Source organism: Astyanax mexicanus, chromosome 14 (genome assembly GCF_023375975.1).
Source record: "Astyanax mexicanus isolate ESR-SI-001 chromosome 14, AstMex3_surface, whole genome shotgun sequence".
In the NCBI taxonomy this organism is placed as follows: Eukaryota; Metazoa; Chordata; class Actinopteri; order Characiformes; family Acestrorhamphidae; genus Astyanax; species Astyanax mexicanus.
Window position 1 is genome coordinate 38,646,743 of NC_064421.1, and position 22,153 is coordinate 38,668,895.

Consider the following 22,153-nt stretch of genomic DNA (forward strand, 5'->3'; position numbering starts at 1 on the left):
TGGTAGTAAAAATAAGTGAGTTATTTTTACCAGCACAGCACCCTTTTGGATTTTAAGTAATCTTGCTCTTCTAGCTGATGTATGTTCACATTTGCAGCTTGATGTGTAAAATAATATATATAATATAATATATAACATAATATATTATTTACATTTACATCTAGTTTTTCTCTGCAAATGTATTGGTTGGTTGCAAAGCAAAAAACTTGTTCAGATCAGACTAACTATTTGAAATGTTCTGCAGTAATGATCTTATTATGAAGCATAGGTAAACACGCTTATTGACTTAAAGATTTTCGATTACAAGTCTTGTGGAGTGAAACCGGCATTTAATCGTTTTAAAATCGTTTTAATATTGCAGATAAAATGAAAGGCAGACTGGATTTTTATATCTCTGTATAAACTCATGTCCTATAAAATGTAAATGCTTTTAGAGATTGCCTTATGAACAGTAACAGATTCCACACATCCAGTTAAAGCTGACTTGAACCCAGGCCATCTGTGCTGTATTTGTACACTGGGACATCGGGCGGTGTGTGTGTGTGTGTGTGTGTGTGTGTGTGTGTAGGGGGATGGGGTGGTTGTGTGTGTGTGTGGGGGGGTGCTCAGTGTAATTGTAACTGTATGCTGCTCCTGTATGCGCAGGTATGAAATGAGAGTGGAGGCCTGCACACTGCTCGGCTGCGCCGCCAGTGACTGGGCCTCGGTTCAGACGCAGGAGGCGCCCCCCGCTGGCCAGTCCGCCCCACTGCTGGAGCTGCAGACTGACTCCGAGGGCATGCAGACTGTGTTCCTGCTCTCCTGGGCTCCCCCAACTCAATCCAACGGCAAGCTGCTGCATTACGAGCTGTACCGGAGACCGGGCGAAGACACCGAGAGCCACTCTGCTCCCATACTCGTCTACCGCAACACCTCCACCTCCCACCACGACCGCAAACTGCTGCCCTACACCGCCTACGAGTACCAGGTCACTACTCTAACTATTTACTCGATTTATGTCACTATACAGCTCTGGAAAAAATAACAGACCACATAAAATGATGAGTTTCTTTCATTTTACCAAAATATAATCAAGAGGAAGATGGATGATCATAAGCCATCAAACTAAGCTGAACTGACTAAATTTTTGCACCAGGAGTGACATAAAGTTATCCAAAAGCAGTGTGTAAGACTGGTGGAGGAGAACATGCCAAGATGCATGAAAACTGTGATTAAAAAACAGGGTTATTCCACCAAATATTGATTTCTGAACTCAACTATGAATATGAACTTGTTTTCTTTGCATTATTTGAGATCTGAAAGCTTTGCATCTGTTTTCCTTTTTAAATAAATGTTCTAAGTGACAATATTTTTATTTGGAATTTGGGAGAAATGTTGTCTGTAGTTTATAGAATAAAACAATGTTTATTTCACTCAAACATATTTATGAATAGCAAAATCAGAGAAACTGATTCAGAAACTGAAGTGGTCTCTTAATTTACAGAGCTGTATTTCACATGCTCACAAAAAATAAGCACTAAAATGGTTAATATCAATGCACCATAGTTTAATCTTTAAAATCCATTCCATCCCTGTGTAACAATACTTTTATGTATACAAGATTTACTCTGAATAAACACATTATTGCTCATATATCCCATTACATTTTTGCACATTTTATGCTGTTTTTTTTTTTTGGTGTTTGGTTAAGCAGCACAATATTTAAAAATCAATATATATTTTCTTATCCTTTCAAACATTTTGTTTTACATATATATATATATATATATATATATATATATATATATATATATATAATTTTTATTTATTTTATTTTATATATTTAAATATATATATATATATATATATATATATATATATATATATATATATATATATATATATATATATATATATATATATACACACCATTACTTACCGGCCCACATGGCTCACAGGTACCAGGTTAATTAATAATTTTAGATTCTGTGCCCGAGCCTGATGCATTCTGTTTAACCCTGTTTAATCACACAAAGCCTTGCCTGTCTTATCACACGTGTCTTTTCTAACCATACGATATCAGGCCGGTTGGTGACCTAAAGACATTTAGGCTCAGTCCCATTCACACCTCTTTCCCCTACCACTAAGCTCTACCCCTCTGTTTTGCACCTTAATTCCTAGGAGTGGGGTGTCATAGTTTTAGGGTAAAAACTGGGATTTATTTGGCACATTTCATAGGGCAAGATGGCAGCACAGGCAACAACATGTAGAATGTTCTTTATTATTATGCATTAAGCATTATGTTAGTTTAATGTTATTTTAATGTATTATTGCCCTTTCTTCATAACAAGCATAAAACCACTAGTAGCATTTCTCAAGGTAACTAAGTTAATTAAAGATAAGCTTAGTAAACAATACTGTAATAAAAAAAGACTTCCTTTTAAAATCAAACAAGCGCTGGATGTTAAAGTGCTTTTGTTTATTTACAGTAAGCCTTACAGTTTTGCCATTTTCTTTTAGCACTAAGGCTGAAGCATTAGCATTAGCTGATAACTGCTACCAGCGCTCCAAACCCTAAGTGCTACGATTAGCCTGGGTGATGTTAGCTAGCGATCCTTCCCACGTAGCTAGTTTGAACATGGTAAACCCACAGACTACAGTCCGATATACTCGCCTCTAAACAGCAAAGAGCTAGCACGATTAGTTGCTAATGCAGCTCCAGCAGTGCTAGCCGGGGTTAGCAGCAGGCTACAGGCTGATAATACTCACCTCTGAACAGGGAAATAACATTTAGTGGATAATGCTGTTTCAGTCTCAGTGCTGGATAACTAAACTGAAACTCCTGTGTAACTCTGTACTTTAGCAAAGTAGCTTTACTGCTCCTTATAACCTGACTGGTAAAATGCATACATTATGTACATGGGGTTAAAAAGGTGCACTGACAACTTTTGGAAAAATTAAATTTTAAGTGCGCCTTATAGTGTGCAAAAATATGGTAAGTATATAAATTAATCTCTGTCAATAGAATACATAATTGTCACATTTATATTAGGTTTTTTTTAAAAGGTTCTCCCGTTTCTAAGAGGGAGATTTTCAGTCGCTTCCTCTTTAACTTCCCTTGTGTTTTAAAGAGGAAGAGTGACACTTAAAAACAAGGGATAAGAAATAAGAAATTGAGCTTGGCCTTAATAGTGTATCTTCTCCAGATCATGCTCAGTGTGACACTCGCACTGTTAACACTGATGGCCGGTGAACCCCCAGGTCCGACTCAGCCTTGCTAACTGCCTTCAGTCCGTATGACAGGTGTTTAATCTAGCTCCCATATTCATAGCGCCGCTGTCCCTTACAAGACCTTTCTTAATTGACAGGCTAGCCTTTAGAGCAAAATAACATTAGCATTTGATTGTCAGGCGTGAGAAGCGTGGGCCGGTCGTGGGCTAAATTGATAGACTCTGCCTGATTGTTCTGTCTTATTTATGAGTGGTAATTTATGACAGCCGGCGGGCGGGGCCCAGCGACAACGGACAGGTGACAGGGCCATTAATCTCGGACCTGGCAGTGTACCGCTGATTACGATCGAAGCCATCGAATTAGCCGGCGCGGCCTCTCGAACGTACAAGCATCGGAAAGACCTTTTAATGTCCATTTGCTCTCCCTGGAGAGGACGCTAACTGTACCGGATGTGAGGAGGGTTCCCGAGTTTTAACCCACGCACTTTACGCGCCAACACGATTTCAGTAACTTCAGTGGATTAGGTGGCTGATTTAATCCGCTGAACCTCAGTCCATTTTTCACGTTTAAGGAGATCTCTTAGAGTCATGGTTATTGCTGTGATTGATGTCTTTATCCAAATGTTATAACACAGTCCCTTATGTCTTGTTTCATGTCGCTGGGGCTTTGCTCCGCTCCAGCTTTCCTGTGCAAAACCAAACCGGCTTAGCGAGCGGCGGCTACATATTTTATTGACACTTTTATGCCGAACCTTAATTAGCACTTCTATTGGAAGTGCTCGCTTTTGGCCCGGTGTTGATGAGCGGGGCGTGGTGGAACTCTCTCAGAACCTGTCGCTGGGCAGACTTTTCCCTTACTGCTTCAACCCAGATCCATTAGAGCTCACACATGACATATTTTTATTTTCCACTAATTACTGTAATAACAGCTCAGTATGCAAGTGGTGGCGCAGCAATAAAAAGGTCTGTTCCGCACACAAGGACATGGGGATGTCCTCGTGTCTCTCTCTTCTTTGGAGAAAACAGTTTGTGCTTATGTTTGTTATTAATTCACTGAATTTACACTAATCACTAAAAAAAACAGAGGCATGATAGAAGTGCTGTCTTATACTCAAAGGTACACTTCGAACATTTTTAATAATTGTACTCTCAAAGGTATAATATTGGTCTTTAGAGGTTTAAAAGTGTTCCTTCTGATGTACAATTTTTTTCATAACAGCAGGAAGTACAGTTACCATTGTACCATTTAACCAGCCAAAAGGTACATTCAGTATTCTGTATTACTGTACTAATAAACAATATATATTTATTTATACATTTTCAATTTGAAAGCAAGACTATTTTGGGTCATCACTTTCTTGAGACGTATTCAGTTGATGATAATATTAATAATCTTTATTGGTACAAAAAACATGGATACAAAAAAGACCTTCACTGAAAGATCTCTGGGCAAAGGTTTTAATTATTTATTTTGTGTGTATTTTTGCCATTTAAGTTCTTCAGGTCTTGTGAAGACCCTAAAATGTCACATAATCCAGTAAACGTAAATGATATAAAAGTTAGCAGGAAACTGGGAGGGCTTTTAATGAATACAATAACTAAGAACAATTTATTACTAACAACCTAAAGCTGGCCTGTAAGAATGGAATAAACTATGTTTTGAAAAGGGATGCAAAACAATGACAATTTCCAAAACCTTTGTCTGTAGTAAAGCAAAGCTGGAACAGATCATGTTTCTGCTGTTACTCTCTACTGCAGCATTTACACACTTACACACAGCACATTCACACTTTCATCATAATAACTAGAAAAACACACAGACAAACAAATAACTCTGTAACTATTAGAAGTACTAAAAGTGTTTTCTTTAAAGAACTTACAGATGAAGCCATAGACTGGCGAGTACTGTTTCCTACACCTTCAAAAGACTCAAAAAGAAAATTGCTACAAGGAAGAGTCACGTCTGGCTGATCCACATGGCAACAGCAGCCTTTAGCTCTTTTTAACACTGGAAACTGGAAGTCTCAGTTTCAGCAGTGAAGAGAAGAATTAGAGGTCAGAGAGGTTAAGTGCACTAATAGTCATTGATAAGATGATCAAATAAAATAAAAAAGAAGCAGGGTCATGCAGCACTGCTACCGGACTACTAAAGAATAGGATTGTTGTGAAACTTTTAGTGTATATAAATTAAATTATTTCCATTTTTCCTTTTACTCCACAGACATGATGTTTTTGGTACTCTTACCATATGTCCATATGTAAGTGAAAGGACACACTGTGTGTAGAGCAGGCGATGTCACTCTCTACCTTCCGCCTGCCAAGTTGACCTTTTCGCTCTTTGGGGTGACAAGATGCCCTTTCCGTGACCCTCCCCCCTACTCTGTCCGCACAACACACTTCCGCGCTCCTCAGACACATCCAGCCGTCTCGTCGTCACTCTTCTGCAGCCGAACGAGTCCGGACGGGAATACGCAATCAGGCTGTACACCGCGCAGTCCCCGCGTATTGCCACTTAGATCTATCATTCTGATTGATCACGGTCTAATTGCCTATTATTGAGGCTAATTTAACCCTATCCACCGGAACATCCATCTGCCACCTCGATTCCCACTGACAATCTACAAATTACTTACCCATGCAAATGCTGACCCCAGCCGACCTTTTGCTGTTTCTCCTCTCTAATTATACCAACAGCTCGTCGGCTAAATAAGATTACAGCGCCGGGCCGTGTGTTGGCGTGCTCCTTGATGAAGGTGAAATGTAATTTCCATGTAGATTTCCTCTGTAATGGACGCTGGCACTTTTTGGGCTCCTATTGACAGTGTGGCTTAGGCAGACAGAGCCTCAGGTAGCTGGATAAGGGAGGCAGCTGCACAGGCCCAGCAGGTAAAGGTGACTGTGTGTTAAAAGCAGGAGAAATCGCACTCTGGACTGACTCTATGTGCTGTCTCTAAACTTTCTCTGGAATCTCTCTGAACTGCCTCGCGACTCTGTCTCTGGACTGTCACTAAAGTGTATCTCTAGACTGACTCTGTAGTGTCTCTGTACTGTCTTTAAACTCTTTTTGACTGACTCTAAACTGTCTCTGAGCTGTCTCTAAACCCTTCATCTGAATTGTTTCTACACTGTCTTTGCACTGTCTGTAAACTCTGCCTCTAAACTGTCCCTGGACGTCCTCTGAACTGTCTGTGAACTGTTTTTGAACTCTCGCTGAACTGTCTCTGGACTGTGTGTAAACTGCCTGTAAACTGTCTCTGAACTGTCTCTGGACTATCTTTGACACCTCTCTGGACTGTTTGTAAACTCTATCTGAACTTTCTTTGAACTGTATCTAGACTTTCTTTGACCTCTCTCCTGGACTCTCTCTGCACTTTTTATTAACTGTCTCTGAAAGCTCTCTGAACTGTCTGTAAACTCTGTCTTGACTTTTTCTCTGAACTGTCTCTGGACTTTTTCTCTGAACTGTCTCTGGACTTTTTCTTTGAACTTTCTCTGGACTTTCTCTTAACTGTCTCTGGACTGTCTATAAACTCCCTCTGAACGGTCTGAACTGTCTCTGGACTGTCTTTGAACTTTTTCTGGACTCTCTGTAAACTGTCGCTGGACTTTCTCTGAACTAAAGAACCATGGCAGTAACCTTTTATTGTAAAAGCTCAATTAATTCGATTAATACATAATACATAATAGTAATGAAGTAAATCTAATTTAATTGTGTCTTTTACAAAAAGTGGTAATTATAAGCAATTTTATGTTTTAATAAAAAGCATGAATACCAACTCTATCAGACTTTATTAGCTTGTGTTATTAGCTAGTGCCGCGCTTCCATGCAGCACATGACCAAATCAAATTCTGTATGAATTTACAAAGACTTCTGAATCTAAGACAAGGATTTGCTGACCGCTCCTGAACATGAATATGGCTGTGATTTCAGGTGTGGGCAGTAAACTCGGCGGGTCATGCTCGCAGCTCCTGGGCTTTGGGCCGGACTGGACCGGCTCCTCCCGAAGGTGTGAGCCCACCCAAATTCCTGCGCATCCACGCCACCTCCGCTGTGGTGGACATCAGCCCTCCTGCCAAGCCCAACGGCATCGTCAGCCTCTACAGGGTGTTCACCCAGAACCAGGACACTCACCACCTGGTATGCTCTACAGGCTCTACCATGGTACCCTGGTGCTTACAGGTTTTCAGTACATCTCAGACTGTTGTCTATTTGAATCTACTTGAATATATATCTAAATGACACACGCATACAGTTAAAAGTCATAAGGTCGAGAAACATTGCTAACGCTGCTCCAGCAGTACTAGCCGTGCTAATAAAGGGCTAATAATGTTCAAAATACTTTACTTCCGCAGTCTGATATACTCGTCTCTGAATGGTGAAAGAGCTAGTGCTTAGCGTGGTTAGGGGCTGATATTAATGCTTTTCCAGCAGTGCTAGCCAGGGTTAGCAGCTGGCTACAGGTCAATAATACTCACCTCTGAACGGCTAATGAGCTAGCACTTAGAGCAGTTAGTGGCTAATGCTAATATTGCTGGACAACTAAACTGAAACTCTTTTATAATGCATTCTCTGCTATACACTATACACTAGTCCAGAACACAGAACTCTTCCTATATTTACTTTTCTAAGTATTCCCCTCACAGATCAGACCAGAACGCTGAAAGAACATTCCATTCTCATATGATTTGTTGTGATGCATTTTGATGCACTTGGATTTTTCCTTGTGTTAAAACAATCCAAACCAGATGAAAAATGTAACAAGTTTACAGCTATGTTTAAAAAAAAAAAAACATAGTAGGTCCTACCCTGTTCTATAGCTGTAGTATCTATAGTCTCAGTATGTTATACAGTCATATGTAAAAGTTTGGGCACCCCTATTAATCTTAATAATTTTTAGTTCTAAATATTTGGGTGTTTGCAACAGCCATTTCAGTTTGATATATCTAATAACTGATGGACACAGTAATATTTCAGGATTGAAATGAGGTTTATTGTACTAACAGAAAATGTGCAATATGCATTAAACCAAAATCTGACCAGTGCAAAAGTATGGGCACCCTTATCATTTTATTGATTTGAATACTCCTAACTACATTTTACTGACTTACTGAAGCACTAAATTGGTTTGGTAACCTCATTGAGCTTTGAACTTCATAGCCAGGTGTATCCAATCATGAGAAAAGGTATTTAAGGTGGTCAATTGCAAGTTGTTCTCCTATTTGAATCTCCTCTGAAGAGTGGCATCATGGGCTCCTCAAAACAACTCTCAAATGATCTAAAAACAAAGATTTTTCAACATAGTTGTTCAGGGGAAGGATACAAAATGTTGTCTCAGAGATTTAACCTGTCAGTTTCCACTGTGAGGAACATAGTAAGGAAATGGAAGACCACAGGGACAGTTCTTGTTAAGCCCAGAAGTGGCAGGCCAAGAAAAATATCAGAAAGGCAGAGAAGAAGAATGGTGAGAACAGTCAAGGAAAATCCACAGACCACCTCCAAAGAGCTGCAGCATCATCTTGCTGCAGATGGTGTCACTGTGCATCGGTCAACAATACAGCGCACTTTGCACAAGGAGAAGCGGTATGGGAGAGTGATGCGAAAGAAGCCATTTATTACTATGCAAAATTCTCATTATGCAAAAGCATACCTCAGGCGACTCCGTTTGTGGCGTGCTTGCAGAAATGGCTTCTTTCGCATGAATCCTGAAATATTACTGTGTCCATCAGTTATTAGATATATCAAACTAAAATGGCTGTTGCAAACACCCAAATATTTAGAACTAAAAATGATTAAGATTAATAGGGGTGCCCAAACTTTTTCATATGACTGTACATGCAATAGGTCGGCAGGTAAGTGACCAGTTAAAAACAGTGATCCTTAAAGGTGCTGAGAAATGTTTGTGTCATGATTAAAGTCATTTAAAATGACAATCTTTTTCAAAGTGTATCCATCACCCATGATTTTTGTTTCACCAAAATCACAGTTTGATATGCTTGACTTTTTTTTTTTTAAACAGTTGTCAGAGGGGACGTCCCGCCAGCAAACTCTGCACGGTCTCCTGCCCTTCACTGTGTACTCTGTGGGGGTGGAGGCGTGTACCTGCTACCTGTGCTGCAGCCGAGGCCCCCTGAGCGAGCTGCGCACCCAGGCCTCCACCCCGTCTCAGCAGCCCCCGCCCCGCCCCGTTACCCTCACCTCCCGCTGGGCTCTGGTGGAGTGGGATGAGCCTCTGCAGCCCAATGGCATCATCGAAAGGTGCAGAACACTTAGAACAGTCTAAAGGAACTGTTCCTTCACCGCAGTTATTCAGTCACATTAATATTCTCACTCAACCAATTTGACCAAATTCTTCTTAACCTTTTTAATCTCTGCCTTAATATTAATTTATTTTAAAATGTGCTGATTGGTGGGTCACTCTGGTTTAGTTTTAAAATAAAATAAGACTTTATAAGCAGAGCTTTTTTTTTAGCTGGAGTTGAACAATCCTGATTGAGTATAAACTGTGGTGAGTGTGTTTAGCTGAATTATTGGTGTGTTAAGAAACAGGCTATAGTCACTGATAACAAAAACATTTTTTTGGTTTCATGATTTTTCCCATTTTATCCCTAATTTTCAAGGCCAGTTACCCAACCCACTTATTAGAAACCCCCTTATCACTAGTGATGCCCCAACACACCAGGAGGGTGAAGACTAGCACATGCCTCCTCTGATGCATGTGAAGTCAGCCACCGCTTCTTTTCAAATTGCTGCTAATAGCATAGGAAAGCGACTCGTCAACTCGGTTCCAATATATCAGCTCACAGACGCCATGTGCTGATCGACATTACCCTTTGGAGTGATGTGGGGAGAGAGCGCCATCTACCCAACCAGAGAGAGCAAGGCCAATTGTGCTCTCTCAGGGCTCCGGTAGCGGATAGCAAGCTACATGAACAGTATTTGAACCAGCAATTACCTAATTATTGTGGCAGCACATAGCCCGCTGGTCCACTCAGAGACCCCCACCACAATTTTTTAAAGGAAAAAATTTAATTGTTAATCAATGGTTAGGCTACTAATTAAATGCTAGTTCACTTTGTAGTACTATAATTGCTACCCATTGACCTTTATTGGTATAGCTGTAGTATCTATAGTCTCAGTATGTTATACAAGCAATGGGTAGGCAGCTAAATAAGCAGTTAAAAGCAGAGATGGAAAACCTAAGGTCTACCAGGGTCCCAAGAGCTCTGGTGCTCTGCACAATGATGCTACTACAATATAGGCTTGTATTGGGTTTGTTAATCTCATGTTGTCTATTTATTTCCACAAAATTCACCAAAAGAAAAATGTTCTCCTAGGGGAGCATAACCCTGGACCCTGCTTGACAATAATGATGATCAGGCGTATACACAGGCTGTTAATATATCCTTTGCCCAGGGGCCAACATGCATTTCTGTCAGGAATTTTTATGTAAATGTCACATCTTATTCTTTACATTGTGTCACATTTTTTTCACAATAGACCAATAGAAATTCTCCAACATGACCTGGAAGAAAATATTTTACATTGAATGTTAAAACATGTTTTTTTTTTTCCCCGTCTTACCTTTTTCCATTTTTAGTGATGTGTTGATGTGAATAGTTTAGGGCTGGACCCGAATATTCGGGTATTCGGATATTCGTTCGTTGAGTAGGTATTCGGTTTTTAATTTTGGTATTCGGATATTCGTTTTTTTTCTCCTTTCCAGAGTTCCACCTCACTCTAACCACTTCTGTTTTAGCGGGTCCCGTCAGAATATCTTGCGCGCGGGACAGAACTGAACTGTTATTGGCTGGAGCGGGAGTTTAATCCAGACGATGCGGGAGCAAGAAAACTGTAATAATTGTAAAAAAAAAAAAAAACCTAAAGAAAACTCTCAACGCGCAGGATGGACCGACACACACACGCACACACCGATGGTGTTTGGACTGGGGTAAGGAACGGGACCACAGTATTCAGCGCTGCTGTTTTAATAAATATATAAGTAAATTTGAAGCATTAAATGTAGTTTATTTAATTTACATTAGGAACGTGGGGCGGGAGCGGCAGAAATGTGTATGTGGCGGGCGGGCGCGGGATTAAAAGAAGCAATTTTTTTGCGGAGCGGTAACGAGACAGAAACGCGGGAGCGTGGAAGAGTGGGTTTAAAAATCAGTCTCGCGCAGACCTCTATTATACATGATAAAAAAAATGCAGGCTCTTCGAAACTGATTTATATAATAAAACGTAAGGGGTAATGTGGCAACAGTAGGGGCTAAATCGGTTACAAAAGCCTGGCCTACAAAAATGATGTTTGAACGAATTTCCTCTTATCTAATATAATTTAAAATGGTTTAAAAATATAAAATAATTTCTAAGCAAACGAAATATTTAATATTGAGCTTATAGCCCAAGTGCAAAAATACAAAATCAGTAATACGGCTATGCCCTGCACAATGCTTAAACCGAAACAGACCAAGTACAATAACGTCATTAACAATGACTTTCCTCTACTCTAATATAATTTAACATGGTTTAAAAATATAAAATAATTTCTAAACAAACGAAATATTTAATATTGAGCTTATAGCCCAAGTGCAAAAATACAAAATCAGTAATATGCCCTGCACAATCCTTTAACCGAAATAGACCAAGTACAGTTTACAATGACTGTCCTCTAATATAATTAACAATGTTTAAGAATATAAAATACTTCCTGAACAAACGTTTTTTTTTGTTTGTTTTTTTAAGCAAATAGCCTAAGTGTGAAAACACAAACAGCAATTTACTGGGCTGGCTTGCGCAGCGGAGAAACCGTGCAGCAGCAGCCTCCTAGCCTGCTTACGCAGCGGATAAGCCGCGTGTGGGGCAGCAGAAATTCCGGGATGAAAACACAAAAAAATCTGAGCTAAAAACACAGAAAAAATATGGGGGATAAAAACACCAAAAATCCGGGGTGAATATGTCTCGTCGGTCAGAGCAAATTGAACATTTTTCAGTGGATTAAAGGGGCCGTGATTTGCTTTTTTTTATTTTTTTTTTTACCTCTTTTTTTAAAAACGAATATTCGAATATTCGCTTCGAATCAGTGCCGAATATCCGGAGCTCAAAAAACGCTATTCGGGCCAGCCCTAGAATAGTTGTTAATAATAATAATAATAATTTATATAATATTCTGTATTTGTATATATTATAGGTTAGATGCCCCTGTTGTCTATGGTATTTACCCATAATCTTGTGTGTTCTCCTCTGGTTGTAGCTGTGAGCTGCTGGTGCGGAGTGCTTGCCCCCAGCCGCTGCAGCCCGTCCCCATGCCCTGCTCTGTGGGGGCAGTTGAGACCAGGTTCTTTGGGAAGGGGCAGATCCTCAACATCACTAACCTTCTCCCTTACGCCAGCTACGAAGTCTGCGTTGTGTCTTATAACAACATAGGAAGCACAGCATCTGACTGGGTCTCCATCACCACCCTGAAAGAGCGTAAGATTATTAGATTAGATATTAACATTATCTATACATATCTTTATCTATATGTACCTACACTTATCTATACAACAGCAACTGACACCAATACAATAAAGAATCCTGCTTTTTTCTTGGTGGACATGCATTACTGCTATCTTACTTGAGTATAAATGTTGGTTATCCATACTCTACTGGAGTGATTATTTCTCAGACAACTTTTTACTTCTACTCCTTACATTTTTATACAATTATCTGAACTGTCTACTTTTTACATTTTAATAGCCTTGTTACTCCTATTTAAACTCAGGTTGTTTTCATAAAAAAAACCTATCCACATAAATCTCTCCATCCAAATTGAGTGAATCTGATTATGGTTGGATGAGAAGTGTAAGCATACATTCAGACACCCTATTGGTTTATTCTTGATCAATTACACCTGCACATGCCACGCTCTCATCTACCAGCTGGATGAGGTACTGCAGCTTCTTGTGACCAAGCAGCCCCAAGTTAGCCACGTAGCAATGCTGTGTAAACCTGAATTCCTGAAGCTGATGGGCTGGATTAGAAATGAGAAATTTTGGACGATCTCGTATGTTGGCTTAGAATTGCCCAATACCAATATACACTGCTCAAAAAATAAAGGGAACACTCAAATAACACAATAAAACTCCAAGTAAATCAAACTTCTGTGAAATTAAATTGTCCATTTAGGAAGCAACACTGATTGACAGTCAATTTCACCTGCTGTTGTGCAAATGGAATAGACAACAGGTGGAAATTATTGGCAATTAGCAAGACACACTCAATAAAGGAGTGGTTCTGCAGGTGGGGACCACAGACCACTTCTCAGAACCTATGCTGTCTGGCTGATGTTTTGGTCAGTTTTGAATGTTGGTGGTGCTTTCACACTCGTGGTGGCATGAGACGGACTCTACAACCCACACAAGTGGCTCAGGTAGTGAAGCTCATCCAGGATGGCACATCAATGCGAGCTGTGGCAAGAAGGTTTGCTGTGTCTGTCAGCGTAGTGTCTAGAGGCTGGAGGCGCTACCAGGAGACAGGCCAGTACACCAGGAGACGTGGAGGAGGCCGTAGGAGGGCAACAACCCAGCAGCAGGACCGCTACCTCCGCCTTTGTGCAAGAAGGAACAGGAGGAGCACTGCCAGAGCCCTGCAAAATGACCTCCAGCAGGCCACAAATGTGCATGTGTCTGCACAAACGGTTAGAAACCGACTCCATGAGGATGGTATGAGGGCCCGACGTCCACAGATGGGGGTTGTGCTCACAGCCCAACACCGTGCAGGACGCTTGGCATTTGTCAGAGAACACCAGGATTGGCAAATTCGCCACTGGCGCCTTGTGCTCCTCACAGATGAAAGCAGGTTCACACTGAGCACATGACAGACGTGACAGAGTCTGGAGACGCCGTGGAGAGCGGTCTGCTGCCTGCAACATCCTTCAGCATGACCGGTTTGGCAGTGGGTCAGTAATGGTGTGGGGTGGCATCTCTTTGGAGGGCCGCACAGTCCTCCATGTGCTCACCAGAGGTAGCCTGACTGCCATTAGGTACCGAGATGAGATCCTCAGACCCCCTGTGAGACCATATGCTGGTGCGGTTGGCCCTGGGTTCCTCCTAATGCAGGACAATGCTAGACCTCATGTGGCTGGAGTGTGTCAGCAGTTCCTGCAAGATGAAGGCATTGAAGCTATGGACTGGCCCGCCCGTTCCCCAGACCTGAATCCGATTGAGCACATCTGGGACATCATGTCTCGCTCCATCCACCAACGTCACGTTGCACCACAGACTGTCCAGGAGTTGGTGGATGCTTTAGTCCAGGTCTGGGAGGAGATCCCTCAGGAGACCATCCGCCACCTCATCAGGAGCATGCCCAGGCGTTGTAGGGAGGTCATACAGGCACGTGTAGGCCACACACAATACTGAGCCTCATTTTGACTTGTTTTAAGGACATTACATTAAAGTTGGATCAGCCTGTAGTGTGTTTTTTCACTTTAATTTTGTGTGTGGCTCCAAATCCAGGCCTCCATTGGTTAATACATTTGATTTCCATTGATTTTTGTGTGATTTTGTTGTCAGCACATTCAACTTTGTACAGAACAAAGTATTCAATGAGAATATTTCATTCATTCAGATCTAGGATGTGTTATTTGAGTGTTCCCTTTATTTTTTTGAGCAGTGTATATAGCTGATTACTTATTCCATCTCAACCTTACATCACGTCAATATGGTCCTGCAACTAGGTGCACCATTCCAACAGGACAATGTTCATCCCCAAACTGCTGACTGCATCACTAGACCAATCCCTGATTGAAACTATCTGTAACAGCATTACAATTCCTCACTTTATTCTGGGTGCAGTTATTTTTTGATGATGAGTGTGGATTGCTGTTCTATATTTCATGTAGTAAAGATAGTAGTAACTAACAGTGATTGTTGTTTGTGTGCTTTGTGTTGCAGCTCCGCAGTATAAGCAGCCGTTTGTGGTTCACAGTAACCTGACCACAGTGTATGTGGACTGGACCCAGTCGTTCTATCTGAACGGGCCTCTGAGGGACTACGCTCTGACCGAGAGCAGCCTGAGGCTCTACAGCGGCTTCCACAGCTACATCTACATCCCCCGCACCTCCGATAAAAGTATTACCCTCCTCCTACACTCCAGCTTTTGTAGTGTAGTCAGAAACTGTTCAGAATCAGATCACAGCAGTTTTCTGATTTATTCCAGCAGTCATGTAAACGGCATGATCTGATTTCTAAGATCAGAGTAAGGTGTAAAAATCTGATTAAAGAAATCTGATTAAAGAAAGCTGGATTTGAGCTCAGTAATCAGATTTCTCTTTGCATGTAAACTTTTAACCAGAGTATTCTGGGATGTCTCAGTCTGTGAAAATAAGCGACTAGTGATTAACAGCACAGCACCCTGAGATGAATCTGATTATGGACTGATTGTTGTAAACACATTTATTGGATTACTGACAAATTTTATTTGCACATATTAATAATTTACAATTTACTATTTTTTGGGGGATTTTTCTTGTGTATTTTAATCTCTCTTCTCACTTTTTACCACATCTCTCTCTCTCTGTTTTTCTCTCCCTCTATCCCTCTCTCCCTCTATCGCTCTCTCCCTCTATTGCTCCCTTCCTTAATCCCTCTCTTGCTCTCTTACTAGCCTTTTCCTTCCAGGTTACCTGCAGCACAGATAGTGGCAGTGCCAGTTCTCCTGTTATAAAATACAACACAGCCACTGGTGTAGGTATGTTGGCACTCGGGTGTAAGAAATATTGCTATCATTAGATATTTGCTATTCTATATTGATGTAAAAATTAATTGCAGTGGTTCATTTTGCAGCCATTAAAAAGCAGTGTTGTGTTTTGTACTTCAAATTAGAACTTTGATCAGGGCCAAAATATCGACCCTGACCCGTCATTTGAAATAATTTTAGTAAGTAGGGTGTTAAAACTGAGCTTTTAAAAAAGATTTTCGGGATAAACCTGTTATTTAAGAAAAAATATTTATTAAGAACAGATCTCCGAAAGATTAAAACATAAACAATGTTGGTGGTTTGGGATGAGTTGGAGCTCAAAGTGAAGGAAAAGAAGTAAACAAGGCACCTCTAGAACTCCTTTAAAACTGTTGAAGAACCATTCCAGGTTCTACCTCATGAAACTACTTGGAGAATAATGCCAAGAGTGGGCAAAGTTGGCATCAAGGCAAAAAGAGCTACTTTAAAGATTCTTAAGTATAAAACATATTTTGGTTTGTTTTACACTTTTTTGTTAATTATTTAATCATAATTGCATATGCATTTATTTTAGTTTTACATCTGCAATATTAATCTACAATGTAGAAAATAAATAAAAATAAGAAAAAACTTTAAATAGGTGTCCAAAATTTGACTGGTACTGTATATATTTGATATATTTTAATTAAGATTGGGGTTTGATTCATTATTACAGTTTTCTTTATCTTCCTGATCTCAGATATTGACCTCCACTTTTCCCCTGAACAGCCATTTGTTAGTACAAGCCTGCACTGTAGAAAACAGAAGCCGAAAACACTTGGTCACAGATTATCCTAATTTTTCAGATTATTAGACATTATTAGACAGCACAAGGTTTTATGGGTCAAAATTTTACCACCACATTATTTAGGCAAATGTTCCTAATTTAAGCTGGTGACATTAAAACATAGCATACTTTTATTATTCTCCTCCTTTCACCGTGTTCTTTAATGCTCAGGACCCCCCAGGAGAGAAAACCACTGAAGAGAAGCTATTATTATTATTATTTGGGTGGTGGGTCATTATTCTCAGCACTGCAGGGATTAGCGCTGATTAACATGGTGGTGGTGTATGAGGTGTTGGTGTGTGTTGTGCTGTATGAGTGGATCAGATACAGCAGTGCTGCTGGAGTTTTTAAACATCTTAGTGTCGCTGCTAGACTGGGAATAGACCACCAACAGCGTCCTGTGGGCAGCGTCCTGTGGGCAGCGTCCTGTGGGCAGCGTCCTGTGGGCAGCGTCCTGTGGGCAGCGTCCTGTGTCCAGTGATGAAGGACTAGAGGATGACCAGCACAAGCTGTGCAGCAACAGATTCAGAGCTTCTGTCTTTGACTTTACTTTATCTACAAGGTGGAGCAGCTGTAAGTAGGAGTGTGTAATATAGTGAAGGACAGTGAGTGATTAAACACAGTGTTTTTGTAATCAGTGCCAAATATAGAAACACAAAGTGTCCTATATGCTTAATTAAGCTAAATAAATGGATACGGGGTGTATAAAATAAGGAGGTGGTTCATGTCCAATAAAAATTGACGTATCAGCTGGGCTGAGTTATTCTTTTTTTTTTTTTTGTTAAACAGATGCTGTAGAGACTGCTTCAGGTGGTAAAACAGGGCTGTACGGCGCTGGATACAGGTTCTACACTGAGCTGTGGTTCATCCTCCTCATGGCCTTCCTGGGACTGCTGTTGCTTGCTCTCCTGCTGGGCCTGATTCTGCGCAGAGCCCTCAACAAACCCCCCTTCATCAGGGAGAGACCACCGCTCCAGCCCCTTCAGAGGAGGAGCCCCAAGTACCCACCCAGCGACTCGTACCTGGTGAGAGGACAGCTGTAGCACTGACTTCAATTTATACTGCCTTTATCAACTCTTATACCTGCAAATCTACCACACTGACTTATAAATACATCTAAAAATACACCCAATCAGCATGCAGGAGAAAATCAGGGCCCAACCGGACAAACAGGGAAATGTATAAGCCTAATGTCAATATAACATGTCTTTGTGTTGCAGCATTATGTTTAATAATTCTGTACAGACACTGTGTAACAACTTAATATATTCTCATAATTAACACATTATTACAAACATAGTGGAAAAACATTAGGCTTCATTTTACATATTTTTTGTACATTTTTTGTACATTTTATTTTTGTGTACAAAAATATAGAGCTACTTAAACAGGTTCAAGAATTCCCTGTCCACCTTCTCATCTTAAAATAGACCCACCCATTTAGAAAAGTGACCTTGGATATCAATGACATCACAACCCAATCCATATTGTTTTATATCCAAGGGACTGAATACACTTGCTGCTGCATGTTCGGCAAATAATAATATTAACTTCACTTAATATAGTCGTATGAAAAAGTTTGGGCACCCCTATTAATCTTAATCATTTTTAGTTCTAAATATTTGGGTGTTTGCAACAGCAAAAGCATACCTCAGGCGACTCTGTTTGTGGCTTCTTTCGCATCACTCTCCCATACAGCTTCTACTTGTGCAAAGTGTGCTGTATTGTTGAACGATGCACAGTGACACCATCTGCAGCAAGATGATGCTGCAGCTCTTTGGAGGTGGTCTGTGGATTGTCCTTGACTGTTCTCACCATTCTTCTTCTCTGCCTTTCTGATATTTTTCTTGATCTGCCACTTCTGGGCTTAACAAGAACTGTCCCTGTGGTCTTCCATTTCCTTACTATGTTCCTCACAGTGGAAACTGACAGGTTAAATCTCTGAGACAACATTTTGTATCCTTCCCCTGAACAACTATGTTGAACAATCTTTGTTTTTAGATCATTTGAGAGTTGTTTTGATGAGCTCATGATGCCACTCTTCAGAGGAGATTCAAATAGGAGAACAACTTGCTATTGGCCATCTTAAATACCTTTTCTCATGATTGGATACACCTGGCTATGAAGTTCAAAGCTCAATGAGGTTACCAAACCAATTTTGTGCTTCAGTAAGTCAGTAAAAAGTAGTTAGGAGTATTCAAATCAATAAAATGATAAGGGTGCCCATACTTTTGCACTGGTCAAATGTTGGTTTAATGCATATTGCACATTTTCTGCTAGTACAATAAACCTTATTTCAATCCTGAAATATTACTGTGTCTATAAGTTATTAGATATATCAAACTGAAATGGCTGTTGCAAACACCCAAATATTTAGAACTAAAAATGATTAAAATTAATAGGGGTGCCCAAACTTTTTCATATGACTGTATTTTCCATATTGGGCCCTATTGTAGTGACCTATAGGCAAGCCGGCGCAGCTTGATTTCGGGGGCGTCGGTGTGTATTTGCTATCGTAATGACGAGGGGGAAAAAGAACTTGCACAGTTCGGAAAAGACTACACAATTCAGAAGATTTCACATTCTGTCTAAACAGAAAAAGCATTGCTTTTTGTTTGACTAAATATATCTGACAGTCACATGTTCCAGTACCTTTGATTACAAGACAAATGGGTGGGTTTAGACAGCAGGTGCTATTTTCAGAGATGTGTATCAGAATCAGATGTAAATACCTGGAAATTAAAGCTGACCGTTTGGTCTGTTGTTTTATACTCATTTTTAATGTTAAATTTAAATGTCTGCAGCAGAAATAAAGGAGATGCACTAAAAGCAAGAAACATGCTGAAAATGCTGAGCAGGTAACTGCAGGACTGATGGTGTAACCTATAAAAAATAATTAGCTGCAAAATTACACTTCACATTTAAAGCAGGGATGTTATTAAAGAGCAGATATTGGTAAATGTACAGATGTTTATGAACTGCTTCATTTTATTATGGATCTGGAGTTACAAGGTATTTGTGCTGCCTTGTAAAACCAACTCTCCATCTGTTCTACTTTCACTCTTCTCATCATTCTGCCTGAACAAACTGAACAAACAGACCACGTGTACTTAACTTATCTGTCCACTAGAGGGCAGCGCTGCTATTCATTTCTATTCATTATGCTATTCATTATCTCCTGATACTGCTGCCACCTTGTGGCTGTGTAATAGAATGACTGACCACAGAACCCCATAATTTATTATAGTGTTGTGAAAATATTTTTTCTTTCATTTCTTTATCTCTTTATTTGAACACTCTTACACCTTTTTGATCAGAGAGAAAAAGTATTTATCAATATTACTAAATATTAAAAATGTTGCTTGTATATTAATCGGAAATACAGCTCTGGAAAAAATTAAGAGATCACTTCAGTTCCTGAATCAGTTTCTCAGATTTTGCTATTTATAGGTATATGTTTAAGTAAACTAAACATTGTTGTTTTATTCTATAAACTACAGAACATTTCTCCCAAATTCCAAATAAAAATATAATCATTTGAAGCATTTATTTGCAAAAAATTAGAAATGTGTGAAATAAACAAAAAAGAAGCAGAGCTTTCAGGCCTCAAATAATAAGTTTTAAGAGTTCAGAAATCAATATTTAGTGCAATAACTCTGGTTTTTAATCACAGTTTTCATGAATCTTGGCATGTTCTCCTCCACCAGTCTTACACACTGCTTTTGGATAACTTTATGCCTTTACTCCTGGTGCAAAAATTCAAGCAGTTCAGTTTGGTTTGATGGCTTGTGATCATCCATCTTCCTCTTGATTATATTCCAGAGGTTTTCAATTTGGTAAAATCAGGGATAAACATCATCCTTAAGTGGTCTCTTATTTTTTTCCAGAGCTGTATTTTGCAACAAAGGTAACAAATAAAAGCACTTACCACAGTAATAAACATTGTTATACGGTTAAATAATGTCTGAAGTAATTATGAATTTACATTAGTTAAGACATTATTAATTATTATGCCATTTTAATGCTCATGAATTTTGTAAATAATAATGAGTCAAGATAATAGTTAAACTATTTGTAACAAATAAAAATGTCTTAACTTGTGTCTATTACTAATTAGTTGAGACATTCTTTCTGTTAATTGACATATCCTTACTGTAAAGTGTTACCTATTAGTATTTTTATTGGTGCTGAAGTAAAGTACTATTTTAATCAGGTTAAGTACAGCCTTCACACCACAGGTTAGCTTTAACACAGACTTAAAACTAGTCCCCCATAGAAAAAAGCTGTATTAATGAAGCATTAATGCACAAAAAAAACACTGCTACATTAGCATTAGCTACTAGCAGGGCTGAAATTGGATTGGGCCACAGTCGTTACTTTTCACATTTTTAGTTAATTTTTATGTTATTTCTTTGTAAAAATGAACACATCAGAGAGAGATAGAACAGTCTTAACGTTTCCTGTCCTCCTTTGATTCTTCTTTCTTTAAAAATCTCTCTGTTTTCCTCCTGTAATGGTTTGCTGCTGGTGTAGAGGCCGTGCTCTGATCTGTGCTCTAACCATGCTTCCACTGCTCTCCTGCAGTCAGATAGAGGACTGGTAAGCACTCACTCACCCCACACTCTTCTCTCTCTCTCTCTCTCTACCCCTTTCTCTCTCCTTCTCTCTCATTTCTCACAACCTCTCTTTACATGTCTTCTCTCTCTTTCTAAACCTCTCTCAATCTCGCTCTCATCTTTCTGTCTCTTTCTATACCTCTCTCTCTCTCTCTCTCTCTCTCTCTCTCTCTCTCTCTCTCTCTCTCTCTCTCTCTCTCTCTCTCTCTCTCTCTCTCCTGTCCTGCTCTCTCCTCACAGTTTGACAGTGTGCCGGATTCGTCCAGCAGTGTAACTCTAAAGGGGTTTACCATGCACTCTGAGGTACAGCAGCACCTGATTGGCTCTTAAAGCTAAACGCTTGTTTGCATTTCGGGATTTTTTTTTTTTTTTTGGAGTGGCTTTGTTATGGTTTGGCATGGTTTCCCATATGAGTTGTGTTTGTTTGTGCATGCAGATTTTAGTTTTTTATTTTTTATTATTCCTTCTTTACTTACCTGTGTGGAGTGGTGCTGTGAGTGTTATTAAATGTACTGTAAAAGTAGCACATCTGTTTTTGTCCAGCAGATGGTGCTGTAGGTGCTGTAAAAAAGGAAGCACTTTAGGCTCTTAGACCGTATATTAGTTTTGGTAAATTAGTAAATGTTCATTAACATAGCAGGGTAATTTTACATTATCCATCTTTATCACAATGACTACTTATGTTGGTATGTTGATGTAAAAAATATATATTAATTAATATATTAATATTTAATTTATTTTAAGCTATTTTTACTGCTATAAATTAAGAGGTTTAAGTCTGTGT

The 22,153-nt window shown here is 39.7% G+C and overlaps 1 protein-coding gene across 1 annotated transcript in view; it reads left to right on the forward strand.

Moving 5' to 3' along the window:
* Positions 1–22,153, forward strand: part of ush2a (Usher syndrome 2A (autosomal recessive, mild)) — a 440,168-nt gene that overhangs the window by 411,316 nt on the left and 6,699 nt on the right. The window contains exons 64-71 of the mRNA XM_049464244.1: positions 646–967; positions 7,141–7,347; positions 9,227–9,465; positions 12,464–12,681; positions 15,144–15,320; positions 15,856–15,939; positions 17,543–17,778; positions 21,287–21,352. Coding sequence (XP_049320201.1) covers positions 646–967; positions 7,141–7,347; positions 9,227–9,465; positions 12,464–12,681; positions 15,144–15,320; positions 15,856–15,939; positions 17,543–17,778; positions 21,287–21,352 — 1,549 coding nt within the window. The remainder of the gene's footprint in view (positions 1–645; positions 968–7,140; positions 7,348–9,226; positions 9,466–12,463; positions 12,682–15,143; positions 15,321–15,855; positions 15,940–17,542; positions 17,779–21,286; positions 21,353–22,153) is intronic.